Raw genomic sequence first — 15,094 nt, 5'->3', positions numbered from 1 at the left:
TATTGGTTTCTGATGTCGAAGACGTGCTGGCTGATCAACCAGCTCGTCCTTGCAAGTGCGCCTGGGTGGAACTATCTTCGGCCCGCGCAGGTAGGGATCAGCCTGGGCGGTCAGTTTTGCCTCGTGTACCTACGGCTCTGCTCTTCCCATCTGGCTTATTGTAGCGGGGCCCGTTCAGCATGCTTGGTAATGGACAGGCGTATACTGTTGCAGTCGAATGTGCACAAATATCACAGGAGGAAGACGACGCATGCATGCCAGAAGAGAGACGCTTCTCATCTGTATTATTAATGAAAACTCTCCCACGGTCCCGTTGTGCAAGTCAACTTGCTGCTTCCCGATGGCCAGCAACTTTTCGAGCTTCGATAACTGGCAAAAGAGTGGTCAAAATGGACCCGCGGCCCGTCCAGCCTGGCTATCACTGTCGCAATCCGAACCGCTGCTTACGGATTAGACTGAAGTATATGGTTGCGATGAAAGCCAGTGGTTTGATAAGGAGCCTGCTTATGCAGCGGCAGCGACCTCCTCTGGCTTGTCCTCAATGGAAGCCTCCTCGACCTCCTTGGTGATACCTTCGACCTTATCGTCGGACTTCTCCCCGTTGGAGGCGGCACCGTTTCCGTTGGGCGTGGCCGTGCCAGAAGAGGACCTCTTACCATCCTTCTCCTTGGCCTCCTCCGCCTCAATCTTTTCGATCTCCTTCTTGGCTTTCTCGATGTTCTAGCGCAGAAATGTTAGTACAGTAGGACATGATCAAGATCGACTGGATGCATCTTACCTTCTGAGTCTGAGCCGCCTGGTCCGCCTTCCAGTGATCGAGCTTGGCCTTGACCTTCTCAATAACGCCAGGGACCTCATCGGCGCTCATAGGAGGATCGATGCCCATGTAGGCGCAGTCCTCTAGGACGGAGGGCGGGCAGTTGAAAGTAGACTTCGTGGCGGCGGCGTTGTGCTTCTTGCCCTTCTTGCCCTTCTTCTGGGCAGGGAAGAGGTCCTCGTCCCGGTCCTTCTTGCTCAGAATCTTAACACCCTTGAGGTCAGAACCGTCGACTTTGCGCTCTGCCTGAGCCTGCAGGTTGGTGCTGGTCTGAAGAGGAGCCTTCTCGGCAACGAATGACGGGTCGAAGTACTGGAGCAGGCTGTTGGCGCGTCGAATCTCGTCCAGGTATGCCGGGTCGCTAGCCTCGTCGAGCATCTTCTGGGCGCGCTCCAGCTTGCGCTCCTTGTTGATTCGATCATTCTCAGCCTGTCTTCGCTCCCGGACCTTCTGCCTCTGCTCGTTCTCGTATTTCTGGAAAGCTTTCCTCTGTTGATGGTACTCGTCCTGGAGCTTCTTCTTCGCCTCCCACTTCTCTTTCTGCTGCTTCTGCAGCTCTGAGCGTTCCTTGAACAGGGAGTCCAGGTTCTTTGAAGCCTCACCCTGCACGGCCTTGATGGCGTCCAGCTCGGTCTGCAGCTTCGTGTATTTCTCGCTGAGCTCCTTGGCTTCCGGATCGTTCATGCCGTCCTTGATTTCCTTGATCTTGACCTTCAGGGCGTCAATCTGTTCCCGGGACTTGATGTACTGTCTGATCAAGCCGTTGAGCGAGTTCATATGCTGTACGGTGGTCCTCTCTTCGACGAGCCTGAGCGTCTGCGTATCATAGCTGGCCTGGGCTGTCTGCAGAACCTGGTTCAATTTCTCCCCGAGGTTACCGGTCAACTCTTCGCTTTTAATTTGACGGTCTTCGCAAATTTTGGTAAATGGTCTTCCAATCTCAACCTCCTGGGCCTTTTGCCTGGACTTGACCTGCGCCTCGAGACGATCGAGTTCATCCTGCTTTGTACTACGGGATTTCTTGCCGGCACCCTGTTTCGATTGGATTTCCTTAATCTGGTCCAGAAGCTCTTTTCGGCGCTTGGAGGTGGGGTTTTCCGAGTTTCTGTTCGGAACAGCAAGCTCGATCTTCTGCTTGATGGCATTCTGCTGGAGGTTAGTTGCATGATCCAGTTCGGGGTCCCGCATGCCTGACCTTGCCGCGTGAGCTCGGGAAATCGAGCTTTCCGCGGCAGAGCAACGGCAGATACGAAAGCTGACGGGGTTGAAGTATGACATACGAATTGGGCCATGACCTGACTGTGCTCCTTGTCAGCCTTAGCGAGGTTCTCGTGGAAGAGCGCCTCATCTGGCTTGGTGGGCCTGGTCGGCGCCGGGGCAGCAGCGGTGTCAGCCATGGTGAATCCACCGGGAGTTGGAACCAAAGACAAGAGCCTGAGCAGATAGGTCCTGTATCAGGAGGAGATACAGGATATTGATTGATGACGATCAGTCCTGGGGGAAAGACAAGGAAGTGTTGAGGGGATGGTGTGGTGAGTAGAGTGGGTTTAAATGGACACAGTTTTGTGAGGCTCACTATTCACCCCAATAAGTTCTCGACATTTTTTCCCAGGCCAGGGTCTTTCCGCTGCACTGATTGGCAAAAGTCGCCCGACCAAAGGGCCAATTTTGTGGGGAGACCGGCTCCCCCATCTTGACCCCTGCCTGCCGCAGACCTGGCCCGAGTGTCCGTGCATCTGGCAGCGCATTTGGTAGCAGAGCTCATTGACAGCTGCCGGCAATGACTGGATTTTTTTTGTCTGCTGGCCAGGCTGAGGTCAGTGAGGGTGCATCAAATCCACGACACCCACTTCGATTCCCTTCACTTCCTTTCTTCCCTTCGCCAATCTTGCTCGCCCACCCGCCCTGATTCTCCCTCCAGGGTTCCATCCTTTGTAATCCTATCGTACAGCTGGTCCCATCGGAGACGCTCAACACAGTTGCCCATAATGGATGAAGAGGGTCAGACCAACCGCGAGGCCAACCTCAAGGAGGCCGTACGTTTCTGGCGGGCGTGGAAGACGGTGCACCAGATGTGCAAGGACCGGGTATGCGACAACTAATTCCCTTTCATTCAGGCCTTTCGCGCGCCATCACGCGATCACGATCGATGTTGGATGCGCCCGTGGCTGTGGATGAAGTATCGTTGCGACAGTCGGGACGGGATGCTAACGGGCGTCGCGCGAGTAGGGATACGAACTCACCGATGAGGAAGTCAACCCCTCCCTCGACAAGTTCAAAGACGAGTACACCAACCACGATGGCAGCGTGAAGTGAGCCAGCCCGCCCCTGCTCGCCCAGTGCCCCAAAGGACCGCAGAGATTGCTAACAAGGCCTCCGCGCACCCTGCAGCCGCCCGCGCCTTCAGTTCTCGGCCCGCCCCAGCGAGGAGATGATCAGGAAATGCACACCACCGGCGACGCCTTCGAACCCGAGCCCCGAGACCGAGTGCGGCGAGATCTACGTCGAGTTCATGGCCGACAACCAGATGGGCGTCAAGGAGATCAAGAAGTTCGTCCAGACTGTGTCCGCGGGCAACTTCCGCGCCGGTATTATGGTTACCGTCGGCGCCCTGTCCCCGCAGGCCCGCAAGGCCATCGGCGCCACCAGCGCCTACACACAGATCGAGTGCTTCCTGCTCGAGGACCTGCTGGTCAACATCACCCACCACGACCTCGTGCCCACCCACGTCGTCCTTAGTAAGGAGGAGAAGGCTGCGCTGCTCAAGAGGTACCGTCTGAAGGAGACCCAGCTTCCGCGTATCCTGCTTAAGGACCCTATTTCGCGGTACTACGGGTTGAGGAGGGGCCAAGTCGTCAAGATCATCCGGTCGAGTGAGACGGCAGGCCGGTACGCCAGTTACCGATTGTGCGTCTGAGCGGGCAAAGGGAAAAGGGCAAAGGGCAAAGGTCCCTGTTGTGGGAGGATAGCTTAGGCGAACTAGATGCGCGGGAGAAGCAAGCAGCGGTATTCTTTTGGGGGTTGTGGGGAGGGGTGGTGGGCCAGCACCACGCGCAAGGCCTACAGGGGCTACGGGGCGTTTCTTCTCGACGCGGAAAGGAAAGGGCATCTCAAAAAGGCGTTGAGGGAGTTCTCAGTCCTGAATTATTGCACGCCCTACATGCTGTGGCAGGTGGGTAGCGTCGAGACCGAGACGGTCACAGACCATATTGATATAACTGATGATACCACCAGACGTCGGCAACTCTCTTAGATGCTATGGTGGTCATCACATGTTTATCCAAGGTACATCTAAAAAGGGGATTCGTACTGCACGAATCCGGCAAGCGTTTCGTGACGCTGGCTGCTTCACGGAAACCCTAGTTACTTTGTTATGGCGGCTTTCTCTCGTCGCGAAAGGGGAGGATTCGCGCTACTCGCATGGTGTATCATGTGCACAATGCTCTGCGTTCAACTTTTGCATTGCCATATCCTCCATTTAACTTTACTATTACAAGCCTCAAACAGGGGCTGCTCTCATCACCCGCGCCATTCCAATTTCAGCTTGTATCTAGGCGAGACCTCTTGCGCATATACTATACAAGATAGGGATTTTTTTTTAACATGCGCCGTCTGCCTATTGCAAGTCCGACTGACTCCCTCAAATCTGCTCCGGGGTGATATTTATGGCCCGACTGTGCGTGCCACAACCAGGAATGCCACAACAGCCCCCTGTGATAGACGATTCGACAAGTAGGTGCGCTCGGTGCATTTCACCCCCCATTTCTACGGAGTTGTAAGGTGGCTGTTTGTCAGTGCTTGCCACGAGGACAGATCTGATGACCTCTCCAAAGCCACTCAACAGGCCAAAAGTCCCGGGGTCAACCTTCCGTGCTCAGTAATTAGGTAGATCTACCACACAGACACTCGCCCGTCGCCTGACAGAGATCGACTGCATTAAGTGCACGGGTACCCCCAGCCGCCATCAACCGAGCCCGAGAATCGGGGTGGTGGCGGGCCGAACGGGCAGGTGCCTGTCGGAGGGAAACCAATCATCAACCCTGGGCTCATCCTTTTCTGGTTGCGCATTGGGATGACAGGATGATGCGTGCGGGGGAGACGGGGAAGTCGGAGGAGGCAGGAAGGTGTAAGGATGTAAGGTCCCAAAGTTCAGGGAGTCTGTGCGGGATGATCGACGTTCGGGATGTTGTTTGGGCAGGGCGATCAACCCAACCCACCTCGCAGATAGGTACGTAGGACGACAACTATATTCCAGTTCGGCAAGCATCGGTCCGTCAACTCATGGGATCGCACTTCGAAAATCGGGGGCTGTTTAGTTGGCGAGCACCCACGGGGCAAGCACGACACTAAGCGCGACAATCTCTCATGAATCTGTTCGGTAGTTGTATTTTGCAATCGCCATCTAAGCAAATAGGTATCGTGTCGCATTGTATCATCACCAGACAGACAGACAGGCAAACAAACAAACAAACAGAGAGACGGGAAAAAATGAGTGCAGGAAGAGAAAACGCCCCAGCTCCAAGCAAAAAGTCAGCACACACTCCCTCCCTCCAAAAGTAGGCCCTATCCAACCTCCCAGCCAGGTAGCCAATGCACGGCGCACACAAGATGTATGGCCTGGGTATAATAAATATCAACAATGGAGGAAAAGTTACATTATTCGCTTCTCTGCCTGTGTCCTACTTCCACTTGATGTAGCGTAGCGGTGGCCTGTCGCTGTTGTGGTCGCATTTGGACCGTTTCGTGCTTTTGGGGCGATCGGTTCGATCTGTTTGGTATTTCGTTGCCAGGATACTGTCCAACTGTGAAGATTGGCAGTCCGGTCATGGATATATCCTCTAAAATTTCGGTTCTGTAGATGCGACGTGATGCAATGCGACTTGTGTAAAAGTATTGGTATCGTCTCGTGGCTCTCGGTGTTAGTGACGTCTGTGCTGGCCTTCACCTCCCAACATTTGATGAAGGAAGTGTGACTAGCATATTTTTAGTCTGCAGGGTCTAGTGGATATAGCTTGGTGCAGAACCCTTGGTATTATTTCGAGAGCCCACCGACGTCCATCAAATGGTCCGAGTCGCCGGGCCTGCCTTCGTTCTCGTACGGCGGCGGGTCAACTGGGCGCATTGTCGTACGGGGAGAGACTGCCGGTGACAGGTCTTGGAGTTCCGTCCCGGAAGATATAGATTCCTCTCTTTCCTTGCCCCTAGAGTCTGTATCCTGCCCTTTGCTAGACTTGAAAGGCAGGAGACCCCCGATATCCTGTAGTAGGGCTTGCGAGCCCCTGCGAAACCCGCTTGCGCTCGCAGGTAACACGGTCGCCGGCGGGGAGTGTGGTTTGTATGGTGATAGAGGATCTCGGCTGGACATTGTGCTCTGCCTCCGAACCGTGCTAGGGCTAGATGGGCTGTCGTCGTCGAGCAATCCGCCGACATCGAAGAAAGAGACGCGTCTCGGCCCGCTGCTGCTAGGTGCATCGGAGAGCTGGTCAGGCGGCAGCAGTTGGCTTCCTCGCCTCGCTTCAGCAGATCTCTCGGGGAAGTTCCAGTCCTGCAGGTTGAATGTCTTGTGCGGCGCCACGGGTCCTGCGGGCGTCGGCCTTCCCGCCTCCGGATCCGCCTCCAGGCCTCTCAAGTCGTTCTGCACACCAAAGCCGACGTCCCTGACAAGGTCTACATCGCTACCCCAGGCACGACCCGCGATCGCCGGCCTCCTGGACCTGTTCGCGCTGTCCGTGCCATGGTAAGACTCGCCAGCCACAGAGTCGTATCTAAACTTGCGTTTCTTGACGCCCCTGTCCCTTACAAACGAGCCCAACACCAGCGCATTGGCTACTCCAGTTGCGATAAGGAGCTCGACGGACGCCAAGAGCGAGCGCATTTGTTGGCTGCCGTGAGCTTCGATGACATGCGTGACCCGGAAGAATGTTACTGCAACGACACCCAAGCTAAGGCTGAAGAGCAGAACCAGCTGGACTTTTCGCTTCACGCTCATGGAGCTGCTGATGATGATTGGCACTGGAAACAGTACCAGCAGCAAATCCGTGAGGATATTGCACACCCCTGTTGTGAGGAGGTTCACATATCCCTGGCGGCAGTGGCCCCCGGGGTCGGGCAATACCTGCCAGTGGTGGTTGAAGGGCCGGCATTCGGCCAAGTCGCTAATGATGATGGCAATAAAAGTGAGCCCGAGCATGCAGCGGATGGCGAGGACGCCAACCGAGTAGGAGCGGGACCAGGTGAGACCAGTGAGGCGCTTAAAAAACTCTAGAATGGTATTCTTCAGAACCCAAAGCCTGCACAGACGAGCACGTGTTAGCACTAGCACTTCCCGCCGCGTGGCCGTTTGTTCAACGGCGTCGGTGGCACAATTAGTGAAACTTACGTTGCGCTGTAAAAGATCCGGCTCGCGAGAACCAGGCCACTCCCGATGGTCCTCCGCCGGATCTCGTCGGGGGTGAGGGTGAGGTTGGAAAAGTCGTTATTGTTGGTGCCGTAGACGAGGATGACGTGCACGCAGCCCATACGCGCGTACATGGGAAGCAGGGCATAAAAGGCCATCTTGTCCTCGGCAAAGAGCATTTCGGAGCGGATGAAGCGACCGGCGACGCGGAGCAGGATAATAACCGTGGCGAACAGGGTCGCCCACCAACACACCAGCACCGTTGGCTTCACATCATGCCAGGAGAGGGGCTCGGGAGCATGCGAGTAGAGCGACATCTTGCGGTGGCACTCGTACCGAGGGTGGGATGGTGAGGCTTGCCACGCCCGTCAACCTCCGTAGAGGGACGAGCGGGGGGAGGGGATCCGCTTCGGATGTGGACCAATTCTTGGTTGGATTCTGGCCAAAAGGTCGGTTCGAATGTTGACATATGAGACGAAAGAAAGCCGTTGTCGTTGTCGAGTGCAGCTTTGCGACAAGGGCCTTTGTCGGCGCGGTTTGGACAAAGCAATGTCCACCAGGACTCGGGGTCGGTTGGTGTTGTGGAAATGCTGGTGCTATGACGTGGGACCTGGACTGGTCCGTCTGTACCGGTACGACGGGCAACGACCAGACCTGCGGGTATGACTGCTGCAGGCAAACTGCTGCAGATGCGGTATTCTTCTCCTCGGCCGGGTCCTGGAGAGGTCTGGAAACATCGAGTACGATCTACAACAACGACAACATGTAGAAGCCGGTAGATCAAATCGCATGCTGCGGGTCGAGGATGAGTAAGGCGGAGTCACTCAGTAAGTTGAGAGTGAAGTCGAGGTCGTTCGGACGAGTCCAAGCCCAGCAAAACCCAGATTCGGTTCCCCGCGAATCAGCACGAGAAACCCTTGAGGAGAGGACGGAGGCTTGAGGGCCTCGTTGACCGGCAGTTGTTGTGTCCTGAGATGTGATTATCAGGAAATGTGAGAGGTGAGAATGAAAGGGTGAGATGAGAGGCAGGAGCAGATAGAGTAGACAGGAATTAGAGCACGGATCGAGGGAAAGGAACGAGCCCAGTCCAGCCTGGTCAGGTCAAAAGGGGTCCAGGGCCAGGGCCAGGGCCAGGTCAACCTCAGGGCCTGGTCCTGGTCCGGGGCAATGGCGACATGGGGGGGACTTGTGGTATCCCGGGAAAGGCAGACTAATAATACCACACACCTGCAAGTTCATCCAACGTTGGAACGGTGCAGGCTGCGGACGATTACTGACAAGGTCTCCCCAGGTGCGTGTGCGTCTGTGTGAGTGTGGGTGTTTGCGGTGCGAGTGGGTGGTGACTGATGGTGGAGTCTTTCTTAGTCTTGTCTTCTACCCACTCCCCACCTCGTCGATGTTATCACTGTGCACAGTACGGTGCTGCTCACCCATCCCAGACGATAGGACCTGGGCATAATCAGGACATAATAATGCAGCAGGTGGTAAGGCTAGGTGGGACGTCAGCCCAGCAGCAGCGTAGGGTTCTTTTGTCTCTTGTCTCTGACCTCTTGTCTCTGACTGGCCGTTCTGAACCCTGGGTGCATCTCAACTCAGGGTGGGATTGGACGGGCTACGCATCGCCAACACTGCCAATCAGGGCCAGAATGCCAGATTGTCTATCGCTTCTGTCACCCCAACACGGTGAGATCCGTTGCCCTTTCTCGCCTGCTGCGCATGTACCTAGCAACCTTGGAGTATGCATGAAGGCACAGAGCCTCTCTGCCTGGCAAATTGCTGGCCAGGGTCACCCATCGCCCAGGTTGTCTAATGTTTCACCGTCATGGGCAGACAGGTCGTCGGGACCGACTGAAAGTGTATGAAATATATTAGACCATTCGCCGAGTGCAAGTGCTTCTGCTCAGATGTGCTGTGGACCCGTGGATACCCGATCTCTGATGGCCAGCCACAATTTGACATACAGACAATTGGACGATCCAGGGGATTGAAGGATTCGCTTGGCCGGGACGATACATGTGACCGCATCATCATTCGGAGGCGTGCGTGTAGTCGGCAGATGCTGTTATCTCCCCAGATCCACCAGGCTTGCCTGAACTTGTGGAGAAGAGGCGTGGGCGTTGGGAAGATACAGATAGATATCTAGCAGATAGCCAGATATCTAGATACTGCGTACGTACACCTGAATCGAAGCCGGTCGATCCCAAGCCTGCGATTCAGACTGCGCTGCCCCGAGTCCTGGGCTCGATGAGCAGTGACTGAACGGGCAAGGGGCCGCCGGCTGGCTGATTCATTTGCACCTTCCCGGGTTGATTGCCTTACCAAGTGCTCGGTAACTTCCAGCAGCCGAGGTGGGCCACTGCAGCGAGTTCGTTCGGATGCGGTAGGCCCCACCCAGCAAAACCTAATTCCCCAACCTGCAGCAAGCGCCTGCTTTCCCTCGTGTAGGCTAGATTCGATGGACTTCAGGTACCTCATACCCGCACCTGCACCTGCCCCTGCGGATAAGAGCTCAACCCGCCTCGCCGTCGACAGGACAATCCTAATCGCTTCCAGCCGTCAGGCGTTTTCTGCTCCTGCTCCATCAGGCATCATCAAAGTGTGGATCGCCACTCCAGCGTACGTACGCAGTGGGCTAATGCCTGCTGCTGTGCGATGATAAGCAAGACGCCGCCCAGCGCGCAGGATCGAGCCTGCTTTGCGATAGGGACACCGAGACAAGAAAAGACGAGACCGACCAACCACCCAACCAACCAACAGCTACCCCTCTCAGCCACTCACTACCACCAAAGCATCACCACAAATGCCCAGGCGCTTCGTGGCCTGGTTGACTGACCGCTTGTCGGGCTAGCTCCCTTTCCGAGTCCGCGCCACAGCCCAGCCCGGCCCGGCCTCGCCAACGGTCCTGATGGTCGACCAGAATACCTCTCTGCCAGACGACCTCGTTATATTAAATCAATCAATCTCTACTGCGATGCGATGTGCAGTGCTGTGGTCTGCTTTCCCGGCTGGATGGGTCGGCTGCGCCCAAGTTGCCACCAGTCCAGGGGCAATCCCAGCACGTCACCGCGCCTCGTGACGGACTCGACTGGGCTCGATTTAGTTGCCAACTCCCGTTCAGCTCACGACACTTCCCGTGAGAGCCTTCCGATCCGGTCGGATACGAAATGATCCCTTCTGTTTCATTCTTGCCAGACTGTCGTACGATCTCAGCCTCGCCGAGGTCCCCTCTACTGCCATCCAGCTGCGCCCGATCTTCACATGCTCTTATCAAGCACTCCGGCGCTCACTCGGGCAAGCCACCTCATTTCCATTGGCCCCGATCAGGCCTGTCTCGATCTGTCTGAATCGCCGCCAAACTGCACGCCTATCTCCCACACTACACTTCGGGGACCATCTCAAAGGAGCAAGCACCATTTCAGACTGGTTGTCCGCTGTCTTGCTTGCCGGCAAATGGCCCACTGCGGGTCGGATTTAGACTACTACTTAGGCACACATCTTTCAGCAATCACGCCTCGCAGAGACGCATGGTCCAGGACTGGTACCTATCCCTAAGCCGCCCGAGCCGTCACTTCACATCACCTCCAACAAGGTCTCTGCTTGCACCAGCGGGGAGCGCAAGGTCTAGACCAGGCTAAAACCCAGCAGAACGTCGTCTCCTCACCCAGCCCATTCGGCCGGTGCTGGACTTGCTACATTGGCGATACATCGAGCAGCCCTAGGCCGAACGGTATTGTGCTCAACCATGGGACATGCGAACTTTTTCAAGGGCGGTGCGAATCTCACAACCCAGCGCTCTACCTGCAGCACAACCCGCGCGCGTGGATCAGAGGCGGGCACTGCCAAATGTGCATCCCCCACACGGTCGCCTCAGAGACCTTCCTCTTGTGGGGTCCCACTGCGATGCAAGACCTGCATTTGCAGCCTCAGAGATCTGCCTTATCAATGTGACCCCCATTCTTTGCCCTCTAATTCCATCTGACTTTCGCTAGGCTGGCCTCGGGAACAACCCCCCCCCCCCGCGGGCCTTTTTCGTCCACTTGCAGGCGGCTAACAGTCAACAGCGCTATCGCCATCGCCCCCGTCGCCGTTGCTTCGGTCGTCGCACTTGGCTCTACTTTGGTAGACTATATCTCATCGCGCCGCCCGTCACTCGACCGTCAAGAAGCATGCGGCTAGATCCTTTTCAGGCTCGCCCTCCTCCCGGCAGCGGCTCAACTAACGGGGATCTCCTAGGCACGCTTCCTTCCGCACCATCCAGCCTGCACCCGCTCAGCAGTCACTCCCAGCTCCACATGACCTGCAGAATATTGCTGGTCGAGACTTGGATCCTCGACCTTCTTGAGCTTGCCGCGCATACAAATTGGGTGAGAAATATGACAACCACGACAAATGCGTATTTTTCCAGCTTTCGACTCAGCCGACTTGAAATGATTGTGATCTAAGGTAGCATTCGTCGGATGCGGCCGCTTCTCCGACCTTCAACATGGCCCGGCCTACCGGCCTGGGGAATACGCGATCGTCGACGTGTTGCTGCTGCCTACACCGTCGTCGCCACGCTCCGCAAAGCAGTGCGAGGCTATCAAGGTCTAGCCCGCTGTCAAATGCCCATATCTCTTGAGAACTAGATCTGTACTAACAACGTCGTATACCAAGACCACGCGGTCGTATTCTCGGGCTTTCGTAATCCCTTATTACCCTCAGACCTCAGACCAAACTGATCTGCGCCGCGGTGGTGAAGCGGGGCTCATCTGCTGGTATCGCGTCTAAGAAAGCATGTGGAATCCAAGGCCACGCCTTTTCCTTTTTCTTTTCCTTTTCTTTTCGTATCGCCCGACTACTTCCGTGGGTCCAGACTGCCTCGGAGCCCGAGCTTCACGCAAGTCCCGTAACAATTACATTCAGACAGCTCTTCTGTTACCCCCTTGCGTCGGATGGTGCGCATGTGACACCCTACCGCGCGAGGGAGGCCGGGCTTATCAGGACGTGTGTATGCCCTTTGTAACCACCGCCCCACCCCCCACACGCGCACGCACTGGCCCGCGGCGTGGTACAGCAGGTACTTGTGTGCGCTTGCACTGGAGTAGAGGCTCGTCTCCCTTCTCGCGCGACCTAAGGTGTGATCACAGTTTCCTACATGCGTGCTCATAGCAAACGCACCCGGGGTTCTATTAGGTTGTGATATCTACCGCCCCTTGGTCAGTTAGAGGTCGGTATTTCAAGGAAGACGCCGACAGTCTGGACTGCAGAACATGGTGTGGCATTTCACAGTTATGGCAGCAGCCGCTCTCTCTCCATGGCGCAAATCTCGCATTGAGTGACGAGAATTAATGGCTAGGTATCTCAGACCTACCACTCCAGCTCCTTCTTATTATCGCCATCACAACCTCCTTCAATACTGCCCGCTGTCTGTGGTTTCCGCCACTCGTAGATCCCACCTCTCTTGTCAAACGCCTCCTTGTCCCACGCGACTTGCTGCATGGCCTTCTTCACCCCGACATCCAGCAATGAGTCGCTCTTCTTCATCGGCCCATCGCCCTTGTCCAGGAAGCGCATACGCTCGTCCAGCAACAGATAGCTCCCGGCCATGGTCTGGTTGTCCTCGGGCACGTAGCACGGCAGGTGCTTGTGCCTGTCGCAGAACGTCTCCCACTGCTCCTGCGAGATGAGGAACCTCCTCGCGTCGCGCACCCGCGTCTCGTCGTCGTTCTCGCCCTCGACGATCAGGCACTGGAAGACCTTCCACCGGAACGGCGCCAGCTGCGCGATCTGGCCCGCCATGTCTTCGTCTAGTACCTGTTAATCATCTGCTACGGGTCCTCAAGTGATACATTCTGGAACATTATAAGGCACAAAGATCGGGTAGCCCCAGCAGGAGAAGAGTGATACTGACCCCAATTGAAGGTATTGACGACGGTGTTGAGCTTGAACATGATGCCGTACTCCCTGCACCACCCGGCAATGCGGAACACCTGCTCCACGTGGCCGCCGTCCCCCTGGCCATTCTCCCCGCGCCCGATCGCCCCGTTCGTCTCCTGCACAAACGAGTCGCAGGAGACGGCCAGGATGTCCAGGTACCGGCCGTACTCCCGGAGGAACCCCTCCCGGATCTTGCTCCCGTTGCTGATGATGCTCACGCTCTCGAGGCCCAGGCCCTCCTTGCAGTACCGCAGGAGCTCGCCCAGGAACGCCGGGTGCAGGAAGGGCTCCCCGCCGGCGATGTTGAGCTTGCGCATGCCGGCGTCCCGGAGGAGGCGCAGGCCGCGCTTGGCCTCGCCCAGGGGCAGGATGTAGCCCGAGGTGTTGGTGTGGAAGCAGAAGCCGCAGGCGTAGTTGCACTCGCGGGACGGGAAGTAGTTGACGGAGACGGGGGCGTAGGGGTCCTCAGTCGGGCGAGTGTGTGTCGAGGCCAGGAGGCGGCGGCGTGAGAGGTAAGTTGCTGCGGCGGCTACTAGGATGGGCACGATGAGGGTGAAGTAGAACGGAATGGCGGAGAATAGAGCCGGCGCTGCTTGTGCAGCGGACATCAAGATCCCCATCCTGATGAGGCACTGAGCCACAGGTGGTCTGTATATAGATGTTTGTGGGAGGCAGTGTGGAGGTGATCAATTCAGTGGTTTGCAGTTGCAGTCGAACCGGTCGAAGAGGTGAGGTTCTTGTGAGGATGGGCTGTAAACATCTCTTCAAATAGAGGAGATTGTGAAAAGAGTCGCCAGGGGCCTTCACTGCCGTATTCATTGTTCTATTCATCATAATATTTACTGTCCCATTCACTGTACCCCTTCACTGCCCACATTCCCAGCTGGAGCTGCCACAGTGTTGAAGACAGACATGGTCCTGTTTGATATTTGTATGAAGATTTGTAACGTTCCCGAATATCAATATGTCATATGACGTGCTTCCAACATATCCCAGATCGCGTTTACTAGACATGGGTCCGCCCACATGCAACTGAACACATCACACACTGCAATGGTCGCAATGGATACCCACAATTGTACAAGCACGAAGGGGCGGAAATTCGCAGTGATATTTGTCCTTGGTCAGTCTTCGTCTTTTGGCAAAATGAAAGTACACCTGCTCACCATCCTGGTAGGAGCACCTGGGTCGGGGAAAGGCACGATCTGCAGTTTCTTGGCTAGCAAGTACAGCCTGTTGCATTTCTCCGTGGGAGATATTCTCCGCACCTGGATGCAGGCCAACTGCGAAACGCCCCTCGCGGCTCGGATCCAGGAGAAGCTTGACCACCAGGGGTTTCTCACATCTGCGGAGTTGAACCCGTTTCTGGGTCTCGCCATTGAGGATGCAATACGGCAAGACGAACTCAAGGGGATCCTGATCGACGGCTTCCCAAGGTGCGAGGAGCAGCTCAACTCGTGGGCACAATGGCCTTTTCAAGAACGTCTTCGTTTGGTATGTCGTGGCGGGAAATGAAAACCATATATCTCAGCCAATTGACTCAGCTCAACTGTAGGAAGGCAGCGCGAAGCCCGACGTCGTCCTTTCGCTCAACGTGACGAGGGAGAATGCGGAAGCTAGGTATCTCGCCAGGGGTCGCGATCGTAACGACACCGCCGTCAAGTTCGGAAGGCGGTTTGATGAGTACTTGGAGGAGGGACGGCCTGTGGAACACCACTATCGAGAGGCAGGGCTCCTAGTTGACGTGAGTCCTACGGCTTGCCTCTGGGCTTGTGAATACCTAGATGGGATATTTGGAGGTACTGATACAATTTTTAGATTGATAACAATGGCACAAGGGAGGAGAATATTGAGGGAGTCGAGAAGATACTGGGAGAGAGCGCTTTGTGGAAGGGTGCGGTTGAGGGTCAAGAGCCAGAGTCATTTTTCATTCTATAACGACGGCCCTGAGGGAAAGACTTGGC

The 15,094-nt window shown here is 56.0% G+C and overlaps 5 protein-coding genes across 5 annotated transcripts; 2 read left to right on the top strand and 3 right to left on the bottom strand.

The window, feature by feature from the left end:
• Window positions 1–504: 504 nt before the first annotated feature.
• Window positions 505–2,214, bottom strand: INS49_000055 (uncharacterized protein; the record flags this gene model as incomplete). Its single annotated transcript, XM_043160893.1, has 3 exons — window positions 505–720; window positions 779–1,963; window positions 2,098–2,214. 3 exons carry the CDS (start codon window positions 2,212–2,214, stop codon window positions 505–507), a joined length of 1,518 nt encoding a protein of 505 aa, XP_043029399.1.
• A 591-nt stretch (window positions 2,215–2,805) lies between these two features.
• Window positions 2,806–3,734, top strand: INS49_000054 (uncharacterized protein; the record flags this gene model as incomplete). The annotated part of the gene is made up of 3 exons (XM_043160892.1): window positions 2,806–2,904; window positions 3,047–3,129; window positions 3,209–3,734. 3 exons carry the CDS (start codon window positions 2,806–2,808, stop codon window positions 3,732–3,734), a joined length of 708 nt encoding a protein of 235 aa, XP_043029398.1.
• Window positions 3,735–5,849: 2,115 nt separating this feature from the next.
• On the bottom strand, window positions 5,850–7,531 carry INS49_000053 (uncharacterized protein; the record flags this gene model as incomplete). The annotated part of the gene is made up of 2 exons (XM_043160891.1): window positions 5,850–7,107; window positions 7,197–7,531. The coding sequence occupies 2 exons, from the start codon at window positions 7,529–7,531 to the stop codon at window positions 5,850–5,852; spliced, it is 1,593 nt and encodes a 530-aa protein (XP_043029397.1).
• A 5,029-nt stretch (window positions 7,532–12,560) lies between these two features.
• INS49_000052 (uncharacterized protein) lies at window positions 12,561–13,750 on the bottom strand (the record flags this gene model as incomplete). The annotated part of the gene is made up of 2 exons (XM_043160890.1): window positions 12,561–13,000; window positions 13,105–13,750. The coding sequence occupies 2 exons, from the start codon at window positions 13,748–13,750 to the stop codon at window positions 12,561–12,563; spliced, it is 1,086 nt and encodes a 361-aa protein (XP_043029396.1).
• A 526-nt stretch (window positions 13,751–14,276) lies between these two features.
• Window positions 14,277–15,068, top strand: INS49_000051 (uncharacterized protein; the record flags this gene model as incomplete). Its single annotated transcript, XM_043160889.1, has 3 exons — window positions 14,277–14,624; window positions 14,686–14,874; window positions 14,949–15,068. 3 exons carry the CDS (start codon window positions 14,277–14,279, stop codon window positions 15,066–15,068), a joined length of 657 nt encoding a protein of 218 aa, XP_043029395.1.
• Between the last annotated feature and the right edge of the window lie 26 nt (window positions 15,069–15,094).

This window comes from Diaporthe citri, assembly GCF_014595645.1.
Source record: "Diaporthe citri strain NFHF-8-4 chromosome Unknown scaffold_1, whole genome shotgun sequence".
NCBI classification, from domain to species: Eukaryota; Fungi; Ascomycota; class Sordariomycetes; order Diaporthales; family Diaporthaceae; genus Diaporthe; species Diaporthe citri.
This window is presented reverse-complemented; position numbering and strand designations above follow the sequence as displayed.